Source organism: Ursus arctos, unplaced genomic scaffold (assembly GCF_023065955.2).
Source record: "Ursus arctos isolate Adak ecotype North America unplaced genomic scaffold, UrsArc2.0 scaffold_28, whole genome shotgun sequence".
NCBI classification, from domain to species: domain Eukaryota; kingdom Metazoa; phylum Chordata; class Mammalia; order Carnivora; family Ursidae; genus Ursus; species Ursus arctos.
This window is the reverse complement of record NW_026622963.1, coordinates 37,400,099-37,423,900: the sequence shown is the minus strand read 5'-3', so window position 1 is coordinate 37,423,900 and position 23,802 is coordinate 37,400,099. Positions and strand designations below refer to the sequence as shown.

The 23,802-nt window shown below is 56.3% G+C and overlaps 1 protein-coding gene across 5 annotated transcripts in view; it reads left to right on the top strand.

Moving 5' to 3' along the window:
* Nucleotides 1-23,802, top strand: part of ARNT2 (aryl hydrocarbon receptor nuclear translocator 2) — a 159,600-nt gene that overhangs the window by 28,519 nt on the left and 107,279 nt on the right. For 4 of the 5 annotated variants that reach the window (XM_048220432.2, XM_048220427.2, XM_048220426.2 and 1 more), the window contains exons 2-3: nt 11,282-11,396; nt 17,306-17,353. In XM_048220432.2, the coding sequence (XP_048076389.1) occupies nt 11,282-11,396; nt 17,306-17,353 (163 nt within the window). Of the gene's footprint in view, nt 1-3,890; nt 3,991-11,281; nt 11,397-17,305; nt 17,354-23,802 lie in introns of those variants that run through there. The other variant, XM_048220434.2, reaches the window with a different exon arrangement.

Here is a 23,802-nt window from a genome sequence, read left to right as displayed (position 1 = left end):
CAGACAGTCCGTGGAGGTATTCGTCACAGTACGCTGTGATAGTCCCTTTTATTCTGCTCTGTGTTTTCTTTCCGGTTCTCTGCACGTCTGGGTTCCAGGGACAGAAGGGTCTTGTGACAGGTAGCAAGCAAACGCATTCCCTCAACGTTTGTATCGCCATACCTTTTACACTTAAGTATTTGAAAGTTCTTAATAATTGGACTTGTGCATGAAATTTATAGCTTTTACCATATGGCCATGGATGATCACACATTTTGCTCCTGCAACAAGACAATTCGTAAACCATCTGATGGGGAGACTGGAGACGAATCCTGTGCACAGGATCTTTGGGTTAGTTCGTCTAGAATGCACGCTGACAGTTGGAAGTGAGTATTCAGGCTTGAAGGGTGAGCCCACGCGGCACGCCTTATTTGGAGCATTGATGGTGGTGACTGCAGGTGCAGAAGCCTCAGTGACCCGTGCGATCGGTGGTCCTGGGTCACACACCTGTGCAGGGGTGCCGGGAGCGATCCTGCAGGGGGATTCCGCAGGCTGTCCTTTCCAAGGCCCAGGCATTGGTGTAGAAGCCAGGGCCAAATGGAAGGTTTGGGGGTAGTGTGGCTGGGGCTGAGCTCTGGTGGGCCCCGACAGAGACCCATTCCCATGCGAGATTTTGTGCCCTGAGCACAGCGTTACTCCTTGCCGTTGTGATCGTGAACGGCCCAGTGATTTTATCTGAGCAACTGTTCCATCCCACATCAGCTTCTCTCTTTACACCAGGTATTTTAGTGTGTTTGGTTTCTGTCCGACGCCTCGCTCTTCGTAGCCCCGGCTGCCACACAGAGGCCCCTGCGGGGATCAAAAACGGCCTTCTTCCCTTTCACCCGGGAGGGTCCGTCACAGGCTCGGGGCCCTGTCGTCCCTCCTCCTCAAGGACTCCTTTGGAAAACAAGTCTTACCTGGTCCGCAGGCGCTCCTCCATGCGGCATTTGAACTCTTCACCGTCCCATGGCCTTTCTGGTACTTTCCAGTCTGCGAGTCAGAGCCCCCTGCAGACTCTCCACCAGCAGCCCAGGCCCTGCCCTGTCTCCCGTGCGGTCAGCCCTGCTGCGCTGTGCTCCAGTTCTGAAGGCTCAGGCCCTGGTGGGTCACGGCAGGGTCTCGGCCACGGCCCCCAGGAAGCCCTTCTTAGGGGCAGCCCGGCCACTGACAGACCCCGAGCCTTCACAGCAGGTGCTCCGGCCCATCTTCTGCGTGGCTGCTGAGACCTACTTTCCTGGGATGGCCTCTGGCTGTTGGATTGGACTCAAGCCTGAGACCAGTGGTGGGTGGGTGTCCCATCGTGGTTTGCCCCGTGGGGGTGGTGTGTTGTCTCTCACGGAGGGGGTGGGCTGGGTGTGGAGTGTGCTCTCATTGTCTCCAGAGTCGTGATCTCAGTGGTAACCTCCCTACCCTTTTTCTGCTGGAATTGCTGCTTGCCTGTCTTCTTGCCGACTCCGTGTTTTCCACCCTCAGGGCAGGGATGCTGGGACTTCAGGCAGCAGGGTGGGCGTGGACTCTAGTGGCAACATGGGTGTGGACCCCCTAGGGGGCTGGTGCAGCGCCCACATTCCAGAAGGCACGGTGCCTGCCTGAGTCAGCCTGGGGAGCAGGGCCGTGCCTCGGCGGCCTCGTTAGTGCAGGTGGGGGGGTGCACCTCAGGGGCTGCCTTGAGACTAGTTCCGGTTCTCTGACACTAACACCTGCCGGCCGGCTGGGAGCGGCTCAGGCACCGCCAGATGCCCGGTGTTGGTGCTGGAGGCCCCAGCGGGTGGAGACAGGGCCTGGCCTCTTCCCGTCTCCGCTGCCTCCCGCCCTGCTGCAGAGACCCAGCCTGCCTTGATGGACCGGGCTGCCTGCAGAGGACACGGGGCTGGCTACAATGTAGCAAGGACCTGGGGTCACAGTCCCCCGGCTCTCAGTCTCATGATTTTTCTGTACGTCGTGCTATAAAAATCCCACTCCATGGAGGGCCTTGGGGAATCGTGCGCCCTGCCTTCCTTCCAGACGCAGAAGGGACCCTCCCTTGCTCTCCTGTCAGGAGGAATCCTTTCTGATCTCCCCCCTGAGACGTGTTAATAACAATCTGGACATTTCAAACGTATATTGTGGTTGTCCAAGAAATTCCCGTCTCTGATTTTTCAGAACCTAAGCAGTTAATGTTGGAAATTTTGCTGCAAATAAGTTGATCAGTATGCAAGACAGTTGTCACGGCTGAATCATGGTCCACAGTTAAGGTAAACAGATCTGTGATGACATTTTCTGAGCAGAATACAAATGCATCTCATGTCCTCCCAGAGGTTCCTGACATTTCTTCTACACGGATAACAGATTCTCCCAAGAAGGTGTTGGTCACAAGGAAGAAAGATCTTTGTTTAATCCCTCTGAAAAGGTAGGGCTGTGATATTTGGTGTGTTTTCTGTGGAAAGAATTGTTCTAAGAGAGACAGCTGTTGGGGAGAGCGTTTTTCTTGGCTTAGCTTCCTCCCCTCACCCCCCACCCCCGGACAGACCCTGCTGGTTTTTCGTCTGTGGGTATTATCATTAAGACAATGTGTTGTTTTGTGAAAGTTTGCATGTAATGGATTTTTTTTCCCCCAATGTGAAGATCAAGGGGTATTTTTCTTACTGAGATTCCCATGAAAGAGTGGGGGGACGAAATGTCTCTCACTTCCTCATGTTCCTTGTGTCTGGAATGCTCCCCCGTGCCCATTTCCCCAGGATTTCGCTGCCTGTGCCGTATGGGAGGAACCCTACACGATATGTCTGCATTTGAAACGTGAGACGGTCTTGAGCGAGGTGCTGCTTCCTAAGCCGGCTGTGTTTTCGGTGCTATGGCGAAGCTCAAGCCCTCAGCCTGCACTGATGTGAAAATGAGTGGCGTGAGGCAGGCGGTCATTTTGCCCGTGTAGCGGGAAGCAGTGCTTCCCCGGGGGAAGGGGGGCATCTGCATTTGGAGTCAGACAGCTGAGAACGGAGGTATTTCTGCCTGTCTGTGCATTTGCCGTTGGTCGTGACCTGGGACCCTGCACAGAGGTCTGTTAGGCGCAAGGGCTGCATTTGAGGTGGGGGAATAATCCCAGATCTCGTAGGAGTTGGAGGAAGCTCCTGGGACTGGACATGAACCGGGGGGCATGCCCCCCAAGGGCGGGGCTGGGTGGGTCTGCCCAGAAACTTGGCAGCAATCAAAGGAATCCATTTAGGAAAAGGACACCTTTTATGTCCTGCTTCCTTCCTCCCAGAGCATTTTCATTGCCAGGATGGCACAGGTGTGGCCTCCTCCAGGAAGCCCTCTCGATCCTCCTGGTCACTCCCACAGTGTGGTGTCTAGTCGCTTAGCACCGTGTGCAGCTCCACTAGGAGACTGCCCGGCTGTGTGTCCCCCAGAGGCACGAGGGGGTCTATTCATCTCTGATTACCCGGCTTCTACCACAGCTCCTGGCTCAAAATCCGAGCTTTGCAAATGCTGTTTGTAATGGAAACAGGGTCCCATTTTCTTATGGCTGCCTCTGCAAAAGGGAGCAATGTCCAGATTAACCCCATTTCTTAGGGGGAGAAACAGAGTCACATGTAGGGAAGCCCAGCTAGGACCAGCCCCCGACTTGGCGCACGACCCTCCGAGTCACTGGACGGAGGGAGGTGTGAGTGCCCACGTGCCTGCGCCTGGCCGCAGAGTCCCCACGGCAGGCGTGTGGCGTGCTGGATGTGAATACGCAACCGTCACCCAACCACAGTTTTCTTCCTCCTCCAGAAATTTTTTGCCCCATCCAGTCTCCGTGTGGGAGGATCAGGTGATCAAGGCTTTTTAGAATCTTCCCTTTCTGGGCGCTGACGGTGACACGGAGTATTTTGAGGCACTGACATCATCTCTTTCCTCCTGAATGCCCTCTTTGCGATTCTGTCGCTCAGGCCCTGCCATCCTTCACCTGGACGGCTGTGACCTTCCTTGCTTCTCAGGAGACGTACAGGGACGGTAAGAGTGAACGATGGGGGACCAGACCTCGACTGGGTGGGGAAGGGACTGGCCGGGGACAGGCTTCCCTGGGAAAGTAATGTTGGAGCTGAACTGACCGACTGTTAGGAGTTAGCTCTGTGGAGAAGGGAGGAGAGCTTTCTTCCCCCTGGGACGTAGCATGTGCAAAGGCCCCGAGGTGGGAGGGAACGTGGAGTGTTCAAGAAGCTGACAGAGCAGTGGGGCTGGAGCTCAGGAGGTGTGCTGGAGGGGTGGACAGCAGCCTGACCACATGGGAACGGGCTGATCGTGGCAGGGAGCTCCACATGTATGCCAAGAGCAAAGAGAAGCCACTGGGGGATAGAAGCAAGGGCTGGCCTTTGCAGATCTGGTCTCCGTGAGGATGGATGGGGACAGTAGATGCAGGGAGACCAAGGGTGGAGGCCCGGAGGCAGGCCAGCAGCAGAACCCAGAGAGGGGTAACAGCAGGATCCGATGGCTGGGTCTGGGATCATGGCCACACTCCTGAATGAGATGCTCTGGGGAGAAGAGAGATGGGGAGAAGTGGAGGGGCCCCACAGGAGGCCGAGACAGTGAGAAGGTGGGGCCTGTGAGTGGGAGGGGGCGATGTGGCCCCTGCAAGCCCAGGAGAGGGGTTGGTGGGGAGGGGGCGTGACCCCCAGAGGGGGTCGGGCAGGGAAGGGACCCTGTGATGGGCAGCTCTCCAGGCGGGTGACCGGGACAGAGGTCGGACTGTGCAGGGCTGCACGGGAGGCCAGGAGGCCTCCGGGTGAGACACAAGGGGAGCAGGTGACTTCGCCACGCGACCGACTCTCATTTGTACGGTTGAAAATCCCTCGTCTGTTTTTAACCTTGATTTTAATGTTGCTGCGTGATGATCTGTCAGTAGAATGCGTTCGTGAGTCTGTGGTGCCCTGGACGCCCTTCCTTTCTCCATATGGTCAGCCCTCAAGGGCATGGGAAGGTCAGGGGGAGGAGTGTGACCTTCCCTCCCCTTCCGGCTGGGATCTGCTGGGGTTGCCCCAGGGAACTGGGGTCCAGGACACCCGAGCCCCATGGGCCGGCCTCGGCCCTCTTGCAGGCACGTGGGGCTCTAACCCCATGCACCTGCTTGCAGAGGCTCTCAGTGGGCTGTGTGCACGTCAGGCTCGGGGCTCCAACGTGTGCCTCTGTGTGAAGCTCTGTGGGGGCTCGGGCAGGATGGAGGTCGGGGAGTTCGGGGCGGCAGGCTCAGGGCCTGTCTACTCACCCCTCCCTCCCTGCAGTGGTGCTTGGGCCGCCAGTGGTTTAAAGGCCCTGTGGTGTGCAGGGCCGTGGCGCGAGGTCTGCCAGGAGCAGAGCCCCGTCTGTACTCCCCCTCTTCGTGGCCCTTTGTGACAGCCTCACTCGGTGACCGTGTGGTCGGGGGGGTGCTGAGCAATTAGGGAGCCCTCTTACAGCGCCGTGCCCCCTTTGGTGGCCCACACGTAAAAATGACGTCCCAGAAATAACTTAATTCCTTACATTAGGAGGACGATGGCAGGTTTTGTTGGCATCCCTGTGTGTGTGTGTTGACGTCGGCCGCGTTTAAATGAGCTTACACTTCATGCCGCGCCTCCTTCCGGGGGCTCTACGGATACGGACTTCTTTCATCTTGCGAACAACTTCATGAGGTCCTTCCCATTATGATGCCCGTTTTGTAGCTCGTAGACTGAGGCACAGACAGTTACGTGCTCAGGGGTCACCTAACCACACACACACGCACACGCACAATGTCTGCTTCAAAAAACGTTCCTCTCTTGCGGGAAAATAAAAGGGCAGAGTAGAAATTACTTTGCTGGGCATCTCACCTCAGTGACCTTCCTTAATCCTCCAAACAGCAGGGCGAGATGTGGGAGAGTTCCTTACGTCACGGATGGGAATCTGCAGCTAGGGCGGTCGCTTGCCTGCAACCCCACGACTAGATGGAGTGACCCCGAATGTGAAGGTTTCCCGCACGCCACGCAACTTCCTGTCTGGGCCCGAGGACGTCCCTTGTCGCCTGGCGGAGGGCCGGCTGCTCGCCCAGCCTCCCTCAGCACCCCGAGGGGCGACAGCCCTACAGTGGCTGGCCGAGCACACGGGAGCCTGCTTGGCCCCTGACCGGCCGTGCAGCTGGGACACGGCGCCCGCCTCTCTCTGCCCACCCCCCTCATCTGTAAAATGGGCTGACTTTATATCTGTCTTGTAGGGGGGATGCAAAGATCACGTGAAAGCTCAGACATAAACCTTACCATTTTTATGCAAAAATATTTTAATTATTTGCATATCAAACTTTTATCCCATTCTATTCTAGCGCGTCCATTCTATTGTTGGACAGTCCTGTTACTGAAAAGGGTTTCCCCTTTCTTTGTCTCATTGATTCGTTGCTTCTAGTTCTCCAGCTGTATGTGCTTTTCACCGTGTTTTCCCTCTAAAGATGTTTATTATTCTTCTTGTGGTCATTAAATTAACACATCATTAGACTCACATTAAAGTAACACATGTTCATTGCAAAAAAAAAAAAAACCTATGTGCAAAAACGAAAAGCGTTTTTAGGAGAGCATAAAACCCACCTATGATTCCCACCACAGAAGTAGCCAAGTGTTACACGTTGGTGTCCTTGTGTTTGTCTTCCGGTCTTTTCCTGTGCAGGTCGCCAGTACATACAACACCCCCACACGCTCTCGGGTCTCAGGGTCCATGCTGCCAACTCCGCCATCAGAAAGGCAGAGCTTGTGTGCACCCCGCAGGGGCAGGGTAGGGCCGGGGGCGTCCGAGATGGTTTCCCCTCTGCCCAGTGCGGTGCTCAGGTTCCACTTTTCTTCATTTTGGGGTGAAATTCAGAAGCCCTGGAGCAAATCTGCAGCATGCTTACAGAGCTGCTTCAAGCCCTGCCTTGGAGACCTTCACCTCTGACCTGGTGAGAGACCTTCTTCCACCCACCTTTCCTGAGTGGACATCCCAGGAGTTACGCTCACTTCTGTTCAAGTCTTATAGAAAAGTTGCCAGATTTGGGGAGAAAGTATTCACTTTTCCAAGGAAGGCTGACGACTGATCCCATGGGTGGGTTTGGGCGTGAGTTACAGAGGAGAGAAACACATTTCTGTAGTGTTTTTTATTTGAATGCACTAAGGGGGCTCCTAAAAGACAGTGAAATTTAATCTTTAAAGTGAATTTTAGCCTCACTGATTACAACTCCCATTTGGCTTACTGGTATCTAACACACTATTTTAGTGACCAAAATGGCATTTGATAAAATGAGACATCTATTCCTGAAATAAACCTTAAAAAAATAGGGATAGGAGCAGATTTCCTTATCTTAACCAAGCATATCTGTCTTAAGCAAGCTGGTTATTCCAGTGAAATTCAAGGACCAGGCAAGGTTGCTCACCAGCACCTTAATTATGATCATTTTCATCATTGTTTGTTGAGTGGCATTTTTTTCCCCAGGCACTGCGTTAGGCTCTTCACATGCACTATTCTTAATTTTTAAAATGACCCTTCAAAGTAGATTATCATGAGGCTTTGACCAGGGGTGGCCTGGTCACTCTCATAGCTGGGAAGTGTTGAGCTGTGATTTGACATCAGGCATGTTTGATGGCAAAGTCCATGGTCTTGTGTTACCCAGGTTTAGGCCATTATTGCTGAATATTGTTCTGAAGTTCTGGCTTATGTAATAAGACATGAAAAAGAAATATTTCACTGTTGGAAATGAGAACATAGTATCCTTATTTGGAGTCCACAGGCTTTGTGAACTTAGAAAGTTCACAAGAATTAATAAGAAATGATTAGAACAAATAAAAGAATTTGGTGGAATGGTAGGACACAGGATGATGGCCCTAGAAACTCTTCACCAGGCATGCGCATTTTGAAAGGGCAACATGCAGAACAGCGAGGGTGGGGAGGGCAACAGCTCCTTCCCTGCTGCTGTGGGGGGGAGCGAGGGGGAGGGAGAGGGAAGGGGAAAAGAATCTCAAGCCAACTGTGAGCTGAGCCCTGAGCACAGAGCTAGATGTGGGGCTGGGGTTCAATTTCATGACCCTGAGATCATGACCCGAGCCAAAACCAAGAGTCAGAAGCTTAACTGACTGAGCCACCCAGACACCCCAATATTCTGGAATTTAAATGGAAAATTTAAATGGAAGAATAAGACAGAAAGAAGGATGAAGGTAATTGTGGACGGTGAGAGCAGTGGGAGGAGGTCCATCACCAGGTACGTATGGCGCAGCAAACGCAAGCACAGACAGCTGGGTAATTGGCAGAGAAATGCATGTGCTGGAGGCAGCCCATGTTCTGTGGTCAGATACAAGGTAGGATAGAGGGCGCATCACAGCACTTACGGGTGGAAGAAGGACTCCTGAATGAACCGAGGTTGGGACAATTGACATTTTCTTCTGCTGGGGACTGAATTATCTCCCCAAATTCCTAGGTTGACGCCCTGAACCCCAGTGTGACTAAATTTGGGGGTAGAGCTTTTAGGTGGTAATTAAGGAGAAGTAAGGCCCTAGGCTTGGTGGCCTTTTGAGAGGAGGCCATGAAAGGCCACGAAGAGGAGGTGGCTGTCCATAAACCAGGGAAGGGGTTGCCGCCGGGAACTGAATTGGCTGGCACCTTGATCTTGGACTTCCCAGTCCCCAAACCGTGAGAAAACAGACATCTGTTGTCTCAAGCGCCCGGTCTGAGGTATTTGTTACAGTGGCCGGAACTGACCAACACATCTTCCTCAAACTCTACCTCTTAAAGCTTTCTCTAGTATTAAAAAAATCTCTCAACCTAAAAAGCAAGTGACAGGCTAGAAAAAAATATTGTAAAATATTTTGGAACATAGACAAAGCCCTACTGTCTTTATTACAAAAGGAGGTTGTACAAACAGGTGAGGAAGAACGCTGAATCTGGGGAGGAGAGAACCTTCCTGGACGCCTGGCGCTGGCGTGCAGGTGGGGGCCACCGCCGCTTTCATGTTACTGCTGGGCAGGTGGGAGCCTCTCATCTTCACACTGTGATGCGATGCACTTGCGTGTAGAGCTCATCGGCTCACCACCCACCCCCCAGGCCGAAGCGCTCTGGTTTTATGACAGGTGCACGTTGCCCGTGAAGATTTGGGCTGTCCCAGCACACCCACCTGCCACGTCACCTCCATGAAGGGCACCGTGTCCCCATGGTAGAGATGGCTGGTGTCTACCTGTCAGCTTGCCTTGCTGTTCTGCACAGGCGTGGAGGGCTCTGGGGTGTGCTCAGTGGGGTCCTTGGAGGCAGGCTGGTTGTGGGCCTGCCCTCACACAGCCAGCCCTTTGCTGGGCGGCGGAGGCCGACCGGCGCGGAGTGTCCAGGGGAGCAGATAGGGTGTTGACGTGCCGGGGAGACTGGGCCTGCCCCGCCCTGGCCAAGTGTGGGCAGCTGTGCAAACCACCCAGTCTCTTCCTAGCTTCCCTTGTCCATCCAGGGGAAGGACTGGATGGCGGGTGCTACTGAGCCCTCATCCCATACCCGGGTTTCATGGAGCTTTACTTTCTGTAACTCGTATTTCAAAAACAATCAAAATTTTTGTTTTCCCCAAATAAAATTGGATGACTATCATTTTGTCTAGACTACACATTGTCCCTCTACCTTCCCCCCCTTTTATGATATGCCGGTCTAATCAAAGTTAAACAAACTTCCTGATACAGGACTTCTCAGTGCGTTTTTAAAGGACGTTGGAATCTCCAAGGAGGGGATAAATGTGTGACTTTTCCTAACTTGCTTAACTGTGGGATCCTTTTTCTCGGGGTATCTCAAGGGACTGATGTTCTCTGTGGCTTATTTGGGGAAGTGGTGACTTTTGTTTTCACCCGTGTTTGTGCTGGCGGCCACTCTGCCCTCCGTTTGGGGGCCTTAATGGACTCATCTGTTTCAGTTTCCATTTCAGAAAAAATACAGATTTCTTAGCAGCAGCAGCAGATGGCGAGGCTACAGGGTCCCCCCTGCTAATACGGTCTAGATGCCCCCCATCCAGGGTAGTAATTGTTGAAAGGGGAGAGGATTACTTTAAGAAAGAGATTTTCTTCCTGGAGTACTTTCTAGTTGTGTGCATTAGGTTAAAAAACCCAACAACTGTAACAGCTCTCCAATTTTTGTGAACAGAGTAGAGTGGCTAAATTAAGATGTTTGTTAGTATTAGAAAATTCTCCTTCAGAAGTTTTTAGTGGACTAGTTTGAGTTGATCTTAGAATGTGTTTATTAAACACAATGTCTTTGGATGTAATGTGGGGCAGCTGCCCGGTGCCTCCCTGGTTTCTGGAAGGAGGCAGAGGGCAGAGACCGGCCCCGTGTGAGCACCGCCCGTACCCCTGACAAGGGCCCAGATTCCCGTACTTGTCCTGACCCGTCTTCTTGAAATACGGTTTTGTAGACCGTTGCTTGCCTTCTGGGCTGGTGAGAGCTGAGCTGGGGCCGGCGAGCGCTGTGAGAGTCCCCCCAAGAACAGGAAGCAGAGTCAGAGAGACACTTGAATATTTATTTTGCTATTTAATATTCCGAGGGAAGGGTGCCCGAGTTGAGGAACCCTCCACAAAGTAAGAAGGAGAAACTCTTGAACTGTGGTTTCTCTGAAATTGGGAATACTTGACATAGCCTGAACGAGCTGGCAGAAGCGTCTCCCGTAAGAAATAGTGCCTAGGAGAGCGGGGCGCAGGGAGGGCGCCATCCTCCAGCACCACACCTGCTATTCCTGGAATTCACGTGTACCCCGGGGAGGCTGTGGCGAGCCGGGCACCGCGGGCGGGCCATCGTGCAGCCCGTGCTGATGCTCACCGTCGTCAGGAACGGTGCAGTCAGGGTTCTGAGTCCAAATTCAGGATGGGGAACAGCGTTTCCGCCTGAGACAAGGGCCCAGGGTGGGGGCAGAGCATCGGGGGCCCCAGCCACAGGGGACAGACACCTGACCCTTGTGGGTTCACTCCGTCTGGATGACCAGTGGTTGCTCAGGTTCTGGCCACGCCGCCTGGATCCGTGGAAGTCTCACCTGCCTCCAGGTGGCCCGGAGTCCTGGTGAAAGTGGCAAATCCGTGCTCTTTTCAACCGCTGAAACTAAGCACGGGGTACTACCTGGGATAGGGGTCCCATTTCCAAGGAGAAAGGCGGAGCCCAGCTGGGGAAAGGGCTCTCCTGAGTCACACAACGGACGTGGGCTGAGCGGCCCCAGGGCCTTGGGCTCTCCTTCCAGCTGCTGCTTTTGGGACTGCTGGACAACTTTCGTGCTTATTTCTGGGCTTTCCTGGCATTGATAAAACCTGTCTTCTTTCCTGCATTCCAGAAATGGCTTCAGACATCCCTGGATCGGTGACGTTGCCCGTGGCCCCCATGGCGGCCACCGGACAGGTGAGGATGGCCGGGGCCATGCCCGCCCGTGGAGGAAAGCGGCGTTCTGGGTAAGCAAACTCAGCGTTTCCAGGAATTGGGCTTCATACATGTTGCGCAACCGTCTTGACCTGTTAGGGAAATATTGTCTCTCCCCCTCCTGGAGAATAAAAGTTCAGCAGTTTGCCTGCTGTTTAGATTTTGCAAGATCCCTAAGTATGCATGTGATTTGCCTCTAAGTGTCCGCCCCAGCCCCCAGCTGGGGCCTTCTGTTTGCTTATGCTCGTGGTGGGGAGGGGCTCTGTGGTCCTGCTGGGCCTTGCTCAGGCCATCTCTGGGAGGGGGAGCTCACCAGTACCCCCGGTGAGCACACCAGCGGAGGGCAGCGCTGCAGGCATGAGCCCCAGCCCCTGTGGGCAGCGAGCATGGCCCCGCTGCTCAGGTATCCTGGGCAGCTGGTCTCTGCGGGATGGTATGCCAGAACTTTCATAACGTTGGCTCCTCCAGCCCCGCAGCTCAAGGCCAGGCGCGTGCCTCGCATGCTGCCTTGCCGGGGGTACGCGGCCGTGCGGGGCCCCAGAGACATCGCCCTTGGGCTGATGGGCCCGAAAACCGCATCTACTCAAGAGTGTGGGTCCTGTAGTTCCAGACGGAGATCTCAGAAACACCAGCCAGCCAACAAAAATCCCTGCAGGGACAGTGAGACTGATGTTGTCACACTGTGCTGTCCCCCGGCCCCTCTCTGCATCGAATCCGTGTGATTGTCAATGAAACAGCTGATACTCATGGAGTAGAATCAGCCTGTCCCCATAGTGCCATTTCTGACAGCCCAGGGCTCCCCAGGAGCAGGGGACGCAGTGCCCCCAGGCCCAGGCCTGCAGGGCGGGCCCCGGTGCCGGCTGGCTGTGTTCCAGACCTGCAGTCCCTCTACCAGTGTGGCTCTGGAAGGGGCGATGTTGGGGGGGAACAGGTGCACAGGACGCCCGTAGTGGAGTGCGGCCAGGACGGACTGTGTGTTCAGTGCCGCAGGTCTAGCCCGTGTGAGACACTGCTGTGTGTGCCACACGGTCTTTAAAGGAGGGGCTCAGCTTTCGGTTCATACTGAGAGGGTGGCAAGGGCTGAGACACCGAGCTCAGTGGCCGCACCAGCTTTCCCTTGACTCAGGACTCGCTCTCGGGGTGCCGATGCCGCGGGTCGTGCAGCCCCAGGGGCTGGTGCTCAGGGCAGGCCCGCGGTTTGCAGAGTCGGCACCGGGGGCACAGCTCCGCAGACCCTCCGAGTCGAGGGTCTCACTGCCCACCCGCTGCCCCATTTGAACCAGCTCTTCCAGCCAATGGCACCAAGCTGAGAGCGTCTGTGCTCTTCCGGGGACACAGGTCCTGTCCACACATCAACTTGCTGACTTCTTTGCACACATTCCAGGTGTCTAAGAATTATTTTAAATGCGTGTGCTCGCTCACTTCTGTTCCCTGGAGGCAGAGCCCTGTGGCTGCCCGTTCCTGTTTCCGGAGAGGCTGGCACAGGGAGGTGGAGGGTCAGGGTCAGGAACGGGCAGAGATGCCCAGGCCAACCCCTCTCTGCAGGGCGAGCAGCCCCTCTGTGCTGGGGGCCGGTTCTGAGCCCCCATCAGGAGTTCCTGCCACCCCTCCGCACCGTGTTGGGGGCTCTGTGCTCAGGGCTGGGCTGCAGGGGCCAAAGCTGACCCTAGCCACGTCCAGACCCTGACTTCCACTGGCTGCCCTGGCTGATGATTGGACCATGGATCAGGCTCTTTTCTGAAGACGTTGTCCCCAGCTGTCCCTTCCCTACCAGATCTCACACACACACACACACACACACACACACACACACACGGTATGCATTGGAGGCGGAGGGGGACCCAGAGCGGCCTGAGACAGAGCCTGGAGGTCGTAACACCTCCAGCCAAGGAAGTCCAACATCAAGAAAAGACATGAGAGATTCAAGGGGAGGCACAGCAGCTGCCAACACACTGGCTAACAGTGTAGACATGACGTGGGCCCTTTAAGACAGACGGGAGGCCTGTCCCCCACTGTCCTCATTCAGGGGAACATGCCTGCTTCCTTTTCCCTGTCACAGGGAGGGAGCACATGAACTGTGGTTCCTTCTGCTAAACCCCAGTGACTTAGGGGCTTATCTTCTGTGTCTAAGCAAGAAAATGGGCACTTGCACAGGGCTGTTTCCAGAATAATTCTTGCAGTTGGTAGCTTACACTGCTGGTCTACTCCTTGTAACGCCTGACCACAGCCTAAACATGTAGCTAAATGCCTGGCCTCCTCCCCAAGCATGTGGGGCGCTGGAGAGACGGAGGGAAGGAGGGAGAAGAGAGAGGGCCTCGGGTGGTGGGGGAGGGGGGGGGGCAAGAGGCGAGGATCTCCTTCCTCCCCTGGTTTCTGGGGCTAGCCACCCATCCCTCCTGGTGCTTCCGACCCCACAGAGCTGGCCCCTGGCAGGTGCGGGATCCACTGGCCGCCGGCCGCCAGTCTGGCCCCTCCCTGTGGATGCCTGGGGCTTGAATGTGCTTCCCCTTCGCTGACAGCCTTCCCAGGAGCCGTCAGCAAGCCGAGCACCCTGCTGGCCGCCGGGACACGAGGTGAAGGTTCAGGAGTTTCAGATTCTTTGAAAAGTGATTCCACATGTATGGGAAAGATGAGTTGAAGCGAGTCACCTTGTTCCCCTCTGGCGAGACCTCCCCAATCTCAGCGCGGGGACAGTGGTGGGGATGGGTCGGGTTCTGCCCCCAAAGCCAGATGCTTCTGTGTGGCACCACTGTGGCCTCCGTGGCTGGCCCAGGCTCCGGAGGACGGCCATTCCCGTACCCGTGACTTGCCGTGCTGTTAGCAGGAGCCTCGGGCTGGCCTGGGGCCCTTCTGCGCTGCCGCTGTGGGGCCTGCCCTATTGCCACGGCCTTTCCTCCCTTCTCCTAAGAGCGTGAGTGAATCCCGTCTGATGACTCACCTTTGATAACGCGTGATTGCTGCACAGTCACTGTCCTGGGGACTCACATCACACGCTCGTAACTAATCACAAGCTCGGAGGTGCTTTCCTGGTGTTGTATTGAGCTAAGAATTCTCGCTCGTTGACAGGAAAGTGAGGCAGCGCATTTTCAGCCCATCCTCTGAAGACTCTTCCATCGTCCACGTTGTACCGAATTCCTTAAAGTGAATACAGTAGGACTTCAAAGTCATATTTGGATTTCTCTCTTTTATTATCCAGATGCTTCAGTATAACAGAGGCACATAAAAGACATAAAACAAAGGATGATTTACTTAAGAGTTTTAGAGCAGAAGAAATAAGCCTAGCTATTGCAGTCCCATTTAAAGTAGGGGCTCAGCAGTGGTGACAGACGCCCAAAGGTGCTGCTCTGAGGAGCCTGTGTCCCCAGGAGTGCGAGACTCGTGGGGTCAGGTGACACCCCGAGGATCTGACCCGTCCATTAGTGGACTGATGTCTCTTCCGGGCTCACCCCACATCGTGCTGTTCCGGATTACGGAATCTGATCACTGCATACGTGTGATCACATGTGACAGATGGGGACGCACAGTTTCGTGGTCTCTAATTTTCTGTGGACAAATCCTGGTTCCCGAGCTCCCCCCAACTCCAGGAAACTCCAGAGCAGGGCTGTCCCTTCCTTACACCCTCGGCTCCCTGCACAGAGCCACAGCTGACTTGGCCTCAGCTGGGACCACGAACCCGCCCAGAGGGCTCACGTACCCACCTGTCTGGGCCGTCAGGCTCCAGGTAAAGAACGGAGCTCTCTTTACAAAAACCAGGGTGACCAACTGCCCCGGTTGGCCTGGGATTTTCGTAGTGTTAGCACTGAAGTCCTACATCCTGGGAATGCTCTTAGTCTGGGAAAATCGGGATGTTTTGTCAGCCCAAATACCCCAAAAATCATGCAAAGGGAGGCCAGGGCGCTGACTAATACGTGGCATCTTGCAGGAGCCCGATTATCACGCTCCTATCGACTTGTGCTGACAGGCATTTAAAAAGATAACCGTACATCTCACACTCACTCGAGGTTTTGCTTCATGCTGACATACGTCCTTAGGAATTTTGAAAATGCACTTTCTTTTCCCTAACTCTGAAATGTCTGTTGGCCCCCGGGGTTAAGTCATCTTAACGGTGTGGCCAGCCCTGTCGCGCTTTCCCGCGGTGAGCGCTGGGTGGCAGTGTGGTTCCGTGGCTGTGCGGGCCGGGAGCTGGGGAACCACGCGTTTGGTGGGCTCACCCAGCTGTCCTTCCTGGTAAAGGTGAGGCGGTGGCTCCGTGATGAGGCAGATCTTGATGACTTTGCTCCATTCGGAAGGTCATGCACGTGGCCCCCATTTGCCCACAGCATAGGCGAGTCTGCAGCGGCGGCCTGGTGCCTGGCGGTCCAGCCTGCACTGGGGGGCCGTGTGTGTCTCCACAGTGGTGCGTGCGGGTCTTTCCCTCCCTTTCCCTTCCTGACTGCGTTTCCTCCCCGCCTGCCCTGCCCTGGGTGCGTTGGTGTTTTGGTTACCCTTGCTGTTGTCTCTTCCTACTCTTTCTAATGCCTTTGTTCTTCCGTTCCTAGCGGCTAGTGTGGCCCACGCTTCTGGAAATGAGGGATTCCAAACTGGCGCTGGGTCCCCTCAGGTCATCCCAAATGGACAGATGCCCAGATTAGACTCTGGCCACCCTGCACATAACCCGAAACAAACATAAGTGAATGATCCCATTTTAAAGAAGAAAATACTCCTTTGCCCTAATTCCAGTCCCTAAGTTCCCCCAGTTAGCCAACCGCAGCCCAGAGAAGACCATTTGTCTCATTAGGGACCTCTCCTGTGTGTGTGTGTGTGTGTGTGTGTGTGTGTACGCGTGTTTGCACGCATGTGCGTGGGGATAGCTCTGCTCTGCACCCTGGCCATTCCTGGTGGCCTAGGCCTCCTGTTCCTCCCCCGAGTCACCATTACCCACCTAGAGCCGGGGGTGGGGGTCCCGTTCCCTCCAAGGCCACACACTCTCCATTCCTGTGCTGAGCAGCTCCTTAGGGAGCTCCCTTCTGCTTGGAGTCCAGGGGACTGCACCTTGCTTGGCCCCTCGGGCCCGCTAAGAAGGGGCTGGGCAGTGCCGTGGCTCTGGGGCGCTTTTCCCCAAGCAGCCCCCTCACCCTGAGTGTCCAAGAGAGCCAGGACATCCACACTATTTCTCACTTGTTCTTGGAAGATTCCGGGTACAGTTAATACTAATTAATTACCCCAGCATCTTCAGGGGTAACGTTAATTGACCTTAGAGGGGATTAGTGTTTCGAGAAGGAGAGTTCGGGGTATTAGTTAAACAAATACCCGTCAAGGCTTTTTAGTTTTATGTTTATACTGAGAGGCCCAGGAAAGTGGGTTCTGAGTATTTGGGGCGTTTCAACAAGCAGATGAGTATTTTGAGTCCTTCAGGCCCCAGATAACTTTTTCTCAGTCCCCATGCATTTGTTTGGGTTTGGGCTTTAGGGGACGGTGGCCTGAAATGCCCTTTTCACTTGGACTCATCCAGGCCGGCCACGTTCTCAAGCAGCAACAGCCTGTTAATCCCTTTATCGCCCTTAAAGCTTCCTGTTTTCAGAGCCCCTTGAGCTTTTTGAGTCTGCTGACAACGTACCACAAAATAAAATGTCAACTGCAGTCTCTGTGGAATAAACGAGGTGGAGGGAGGCAGGAGCCCCCAGAGCTGCCGGGGAACACAGGGGACATTGACCCGAGCAAGCTGCCGGCGGCCTGTGCGGGCCCCGAGGGCGCGGGCTGGTTCCCAACCATGCAACAAAGGGCGCTCATACGGAGGCCTTCCCTCTGCCCCTTCTCGTCCCCAAGCTGTTTGCGGACTGCGTGAGGGGGCGTTTCCTGAGGGTTGGGACTGGGACTGGACAGGCCCCGGGTGCTGCCAGCAGTCGGGTCACCTGTGAGGTGTTCTGTTGTGCTGAATCTCCTCGTGCTCTTGGCTTTTCAGGATGGACTTTGACGACGAAGATGGGGAAGGGCCCAGCAAATTTTCAAGGTGAGTTTACTTCACGTTCCTTGGGTTTCAAGAAGCCAACAGCCAGCCATCACCGTAGGAGGGAGACGCGGGGATTTCAGTGTCTTCTGTCACTGAGAAAGCCGTTGTCTGTCGTCTGAGCCCTTGCTCGTCCCTCGTCCTGTACCCACGTTTGACCTGGGACAGGCGGCACCCCGGCCGACGTCACCGAGGGAGGATGCCTGGCCTCGAAAGTTAACTAATGAGGTCTTAGCTCTGTCGGCCCTTTAAAGGCAACAGTGACCGCCAGGTTTTACAGACCCCTTTTGAAAAGACAGACTAGAGCTCAGGTTTAGAAAAAACAATCAGGATACGGCCTCTTTTCCCACCACAGGCAATAAGGGCACACGTGAGGAACCGGGGTGACCCCATCCTGGATGCGGGCCCTAAGACTGCACCGTGAGGTCCTCAGAGCCGTGTCCTCACCGGCCACGTGACGGCATGGGAACAAGACTCGGGGGGCTGACCTCAGTGCAGACCATGCCCCAGAAAGGACAGGGGACCGTGGGGGCTGGTGGCAGTCAGTGCGTCATGTATAGTAAGACAGGCACAGCCCCTCGGCCCGTTCCTCTTTCTCTCTCTCTCTTTCTTCTTTCCCCTTTTTTTTTCTTCATGGTTTTGTTCTGTTGAAGTTAAGCAAGAGGGTAAGAGGTTTGGGAGTGTTGAGAGAGAGGCCCAGATCATTCCATCAATGTTAGCAAAGCGCCCCTCTGTCCTCGGTCCACTCACGTTCGTCCCCACCTCCCGGCAGTCCTACTTCCTGGCTGCTGATGCACTTGAAAACCCGCCCCTGGTGATGGGTCCCCTCCTCTGCTGTCTGCGCTTCACAGTTTAGACTGATGGCCTGGGTTATTGTTTCGAAGTTCTTAGGAGAACGATGTCCCCGGGGGGCCCCAGGCCCATGGACCTGCACAGTCTGCTCCCCCCGCGGCAGTGGCTGTGATTGAGCGCGCTCCCCCCCCAACCCAGAGGCACAGGCGTCCCGTTGCCGCGCCCGGGGCCTCCCGGAGTCTGCACGTCCGTGGGAAACATACCGTGTGCCGGGGACAGCAGGGAGGACACAGACAATGCTCTGCTCTCTAATGACCCCGGGGTTTCTAATCAGAACGAGACGGGAGTTTCGGTAACAGAGGCGTGGGAAGTTGTCCCTCGGTGCCGACAGAGCCCCAGCTCACGTGTCACCCGTTTCTTGGGAAAAGCTCTAAGTGCAGGGAGCGCTTTGTTCCCGAAACAGAACTAGCCTTGGAAGTGAGGACACGCGCCTCCCTGTCCTCGTCCGTGCTCGCCTCACGCAGCCCCCCTTCCTAGGAAAAGACGACTCTTGACGTCTCTGGATCAGGACCCCCCTTGAGATAACATTCCAGACCGTGTCACGCTCAGGAAATGAGGATCCTGGGGTCTCAGGACAGACAGGAGGGGAGACGCGGAGTGCCGTTCGCTTGACATCGAAGGTCGGTGTCGGCCCTGAAATCATGGCACAGGACACAAAGCGCTCATTGTCCACAGGTCCCTCGTCAAGAACCAAACCTTAGCCTCTAGGCAACGGTCCCATGAGGCTGTCAGCACGTCTCATGTCACCCCGTTAGGGTTCAGCCCGAGGCTTCTGCAAGCCACAACCTTCCCTCCGCGCGTTAGAAACAAGAGGGGAGGACGGGGTGTGTTTGCAACATACGCTGCTGCTTCTAGGGTGCGTTTGTAGGGTCCCGGGGTCGCACCACCGTCTCCTGGTGGGGTGGCTGTCAGCCGGTGCGTGCACCTGAGTGGCTCAGGGTTGGGGCCACCGGCACAGACCACCCCCATCCTACACAGGGCCAGTGGCTGCGGCTGCCGTGCAGGGGAGGGGTGGGGAGTCCACTGCAGGTGGTCTCCTGCCAGCGTGGGGCACGGCCCACCTTGGGGCCGCATCTGTCCTGTCCCCTGCTTGCAGTCAGCCCCGAGAAGCCCCTCCAGGGCGGCCCCGCCAGGCGGGGTGGCTGAGGTGCAGGCTGGCCCCCGGCACAGTTTTGTGACTCAGGCTGACCAGGGTGCTGAGCCGTGCCTACCGTCCCCGGATGTTTGTTGAGCCAGCTTTCCCAGCCTTCCTCGAGGGTGGTCTGAAAGTCCATCGTCCTGCCCATTGCCAGACCTCAAGTCTCAGTTTTCCTTCGGGAAATATGGCCACAGTCCCATAGGAAGTAAGTCAGTCATTTTCTTAGCGTGACAGCCAGCTGCTTCCATACAGGGGATGCCCACTTCCCACGGAGGTGGGGCTGGGTGACAGGGAGGTGCAGCAGACGGACAGACGCCCAGGCGGTTGGCGTTGAGGGGAGGGCAGCTGAAGAGGCCGAGTGCTGGGCCCGGCTCCAGGGCGGCTGGAGTGAGGGTGGATCCCGAGAGAGGGAAGGACAACTGGACGCTCGCAGAAGGGAGCCACCGTCTGCAGCGGCCAGTCGGCTCTCACGTCCTCCATCCCTTCCTCTGCCGGCGTCCTTTGAATCCACCCTGGGTCACCCCAGACTCCTGCCTAGGACGCAGCGTCAGCCTCTGCCCACCGCCGGACGAGGAAGGGGCCGGGGACGGAGGGTGGGCCCGCAGCGCAGGAGCAGTCCGGTCCCCCGGCAGCCGGGGCAGATGGGAGCCGTGTGCAGACAGGGGACGTTGCAGCCGTGGGAGGGTTGGCAGAGGTCTACTGGAGGAGAGACGGCGCCTGGGAAGGGGAGCGGGGACAGAGGGTGGGCTCCCTGTCCCTCACGTTGAGGCTAGGCTGTCAGGCGTGCTGGTGAAAGGCCCCCGCGCCGTGCAGTGTCTGTGTGTGCAGCCCATGGGTGACAGTGACAGGGGCCTCGAGGGTTGTAGAGACGGGGAACTGTGTGCCACGGGGGGTCCTTCTCTTCTTCCAAGAGAAGCAGGGGTGCAGAGCAACCTTTCTCCTGGAGCCATGTCTGGGGAGGGCAGCCTGAGCACGGACACCTCCGAGAATTCCCGATGCCTGGTCACGGACCCTCGCAGTGGAGGGTGACGGGCTCTCTGTCTCTGGGAAAACCCATCACACACCAGAAAGCCTTTCTCCAAAGATGAGTCTCCCTGGCAGCTGGGAGTGGGGCAGGCCCTCTCGGGGGGCCAGCACGAGCCGCCCCGGCCCCGACCCTGTGTGGGTGCCCCTGGCCCACTTGGGGCGGTGAGCACCCATCCCGCCCAGCAGGGCCTGCAGCCCCACCGGAGGAGGGACCAGCTCTCTTCCTCTCGCTCTGCGTTCAGGCCATCTTCCCTCCTTCACGGCCCCCACTCCGGGGGTACATTTTCTGATGAGTCCTGGGATTTCTGCCTGTGCCCGCAGCTGGGGTCAGCGGCCACCCCTGGGGAGTGGCGTGAATACTCTTGCAGAGGTGGGACGGCTGACGTCCCGGAGCTGTCACCAGCGGTCAAAGCTACACGCCGCGTCCTTCATGTGATTCACATATATGTGTATACACGTGTGTGCGGTTCCCTAAAAGACAGGAGTGGAGACTCAGACATGTGCTTGTGTCGTTAGGTTTATAACTTAGGAACAGCCGAGTACTCACTCCCAGTCCTGTCATTCTTGTCACTGCGGCTTATCAACCTGATTTCTGCTGTACTGGGGCTCACTCTGTACCTTTTCTCCAAACATCCGAACGACCTGGCCGGTGCTCTCCCGTCTGTGGCTGTGAACCCAGCCGCAGGCGTGGGGTGACCTGTAAGCTTGGAACTCCAACCCCGAGGGTTTTGTTGGGCTCTCTCACCCTTCGCGAATGGGTCTAAGTGACTGTCCTGAGGTCCCACCGTCTGTGTAACTTGTCTCTTCCCGGGGACGTCTGCAGCACCCAGCCGCGCCAGGCCAGACTTACGGCTCACGCTTTGTAGCGCTTAACCAGTGAGCCTCTACCATCGTCCAAAAGTAGGGATATCCGTGATGGACAGGTTTCCACAGGGCTGGCCTTCTATTTTCATCCCACCTATTTTGGTCCTTTCTGCTTGATTCTGTCTGTTATCTACGCTCGTGTGCATTTTTTCTGGTTTGACAGATTGTGATATTTTCGTATTAATCCTTCCATCTGAGTTTACCACCCTCTTTCATTTATAGATATGATGATTAAAGCCCCGTTGATAAGGGGAGAAATTTGCGTGGTGGGCGTGTCCTGGAGAAATCTGTCTTGGCCGACAAAGTAGAGGGTTGTTGTTTCCCAGAATTCTTAGACTGTATCATAGCTGAGAAAGCTGGGTATTTTGGTTCTAGGTGGGAAGATGCTCAAAGTACTTCTGACGTGGGGAGGATGGCCAGGAAGCAGCGAGGGTTGTTCTCTGTCATCTGATCGGCCACCCCGTGTGGGACACCTGCATTGGCCATGTGAGCTGTCTTTACAGCCAGGAGAGACCCTGGCTCCTGAGAAACCCTGTTCCAAGAGGAACATTCCCAGACTTACTAGACTTCTCTGTGCCTCAGCATCCTTGGATCTTATGAATCAGAAAGGTGTTGCAGATAAGCTGGGTTGACCTTGGCAAAGAGGGGCCCACGAGCAACCAGATGAGCAGGGAGTTTGGTTGGGAGGTCTGGTTTCCGTCAGTTGGAGTTAGGATTAGGGCCAAGAGGCTTTGGAACGAAATCTGTTTCCGGTGGAGCCCGTTCTCTGTCCTCAGGCCGATGTGGGCCAGTCTTCCATTCGTAGAGATGTTTGGCACCTGTGGTTTTGTTGCTTTTCTCACCTTGTCCAGCTGTCCACTCCTCGGCTTCTGTCCTGCAGCGATGAAGCTTGACTTGCAGTGACAGTGTCCGGATGACAGCAGGACTCTCTTGGGGAGGAAAGCATCTCTGGGGTCATCAGTTGTCCTGAGCCGTGTCTCTCTGGAAGCGGCCAGGCATTTCCCTCCCCCGAGATGCCTCCCAGGCAGGGGCATTCTGGCTCTGGATCCAGGACCAGGGGGCGCGCCATTGAGGAGCCTGGCTCAGGTCCTGCTGAGTCAGCACCTCTCTGAGCCTCAGGTCCCTCTTCCACAGAGGATGGTTGGGGGGATCAGATGCAGTGATGGCTGAGGCCCTGGGGAGCTGGAAGCTGCTATATAAACATGGAGAGTGTGTCCCACTGGGGGCGGGGGTGATCAGAGGCTGGGCTTGGCCCCTCTTTGGAGGACCGGGGCTTTCTCTGCCTCCAGCTCTGTGTTGCACAGGAACCTCGTCTTCAGCCTAGATGCATGAGTGCCTTCCAGCTGCCTTGCAGAAAACTGCCTTGCAGGGCTCCCGGAGGGCACGGCGCTTGTCTCCTGCCCGGGGGGTGGGGGGGGGGACATCCTTTACACCTTCTGGAGAAGACTTGGAAGCCAAGGAAACTTCTCAGCTGGATATGCCTCTGCGGGTCCTCCTGCAGGGCCTGTGGCCAGCCTCATTGTGGGGCTGCCCAAAATGGCTTTCCTTGGGCCTCTCGGCTCTCCTGATGTTCTGCCCTGCTGCCCAGGGAGGGCTGGTCAGGACAGGAAGGGTGTTCCCTGAGAGCCCAGCAAGACACAGCTCCCTTCCTGCTGTCAGGGAGGAGGACGCACGTTCGCCTTCAGGAGCGCCTCTGGGCAGGAGATGGGAGGGAAGACGTGCAGGGCGGGCGGAGTGGACAGGCTGCACCCTGCATCATAACTGCTGTCCCTGAGTGGCCAGACTTCCTGCCCAGCATCATACCCCCTTCTGCAGCCCTGGGCAGCATTTTCTGCACAATGTCTACTACCTGTCTGCAAGCCGGCCCGGGGGGATGGGGGGGGAGAGTGCCCTGAGCAAGCTCACCCAGCCTTTCCTGGAGTCCCAGGGCCAGCGCCCCCACGCCTCCCATGACAGGTGCACGGTGCAGGGCACAGGGAGGGGGTTGGTGAGGAAGGCCAGTTCTGGATGGGCTCCCACGACTTCTTTACCCACTTTGGAGTGCTGGAGAGGAGGGAGGGGAGGTTCTGTATCTCCCAGGGAAGGATCCAGCGTTCCTTGGAGCATGTGGGAATCCCCCGACCCAGTGCCCTCTTTCTCTGTGATTGCCCCCACCCCCATTCTGTGGTTACCTCTCTTCTCGCAGTAAACAAGCCCTAGCCAATTACCCAAGAGCCATTTCTCCTAAACAGTGGGCGTCCTTCCCTGCCCCGGTGTCTGCCCCGAGGAGCGGGGGCACTGGTGCTGCCTCCAGGCATCTGCCCTGCCCTGGCTGCCCAGCTGCAGCTCGCAGGTTCTCCCAGCTTTCCCTCTGGGGTTGGGCAGCATCCCCACTTCTCATGTTCCCCGTTCCTCACTGCTTTCCAGGCCGAGGCCTGCCCCCCATTCGGCCTGCCTCTGCCCTTTTGATCCTGTTAGTCTCCTCCCAGACTACACCTCCTGGTCCCGCTGCCGGCTCTTGGCCTGCCCCTCCAGCCCTGTGGCCCCCTAGGCCGCCCCCTCTGTCCTTTCTCCTTCTGCCCCGTGGTTTTAT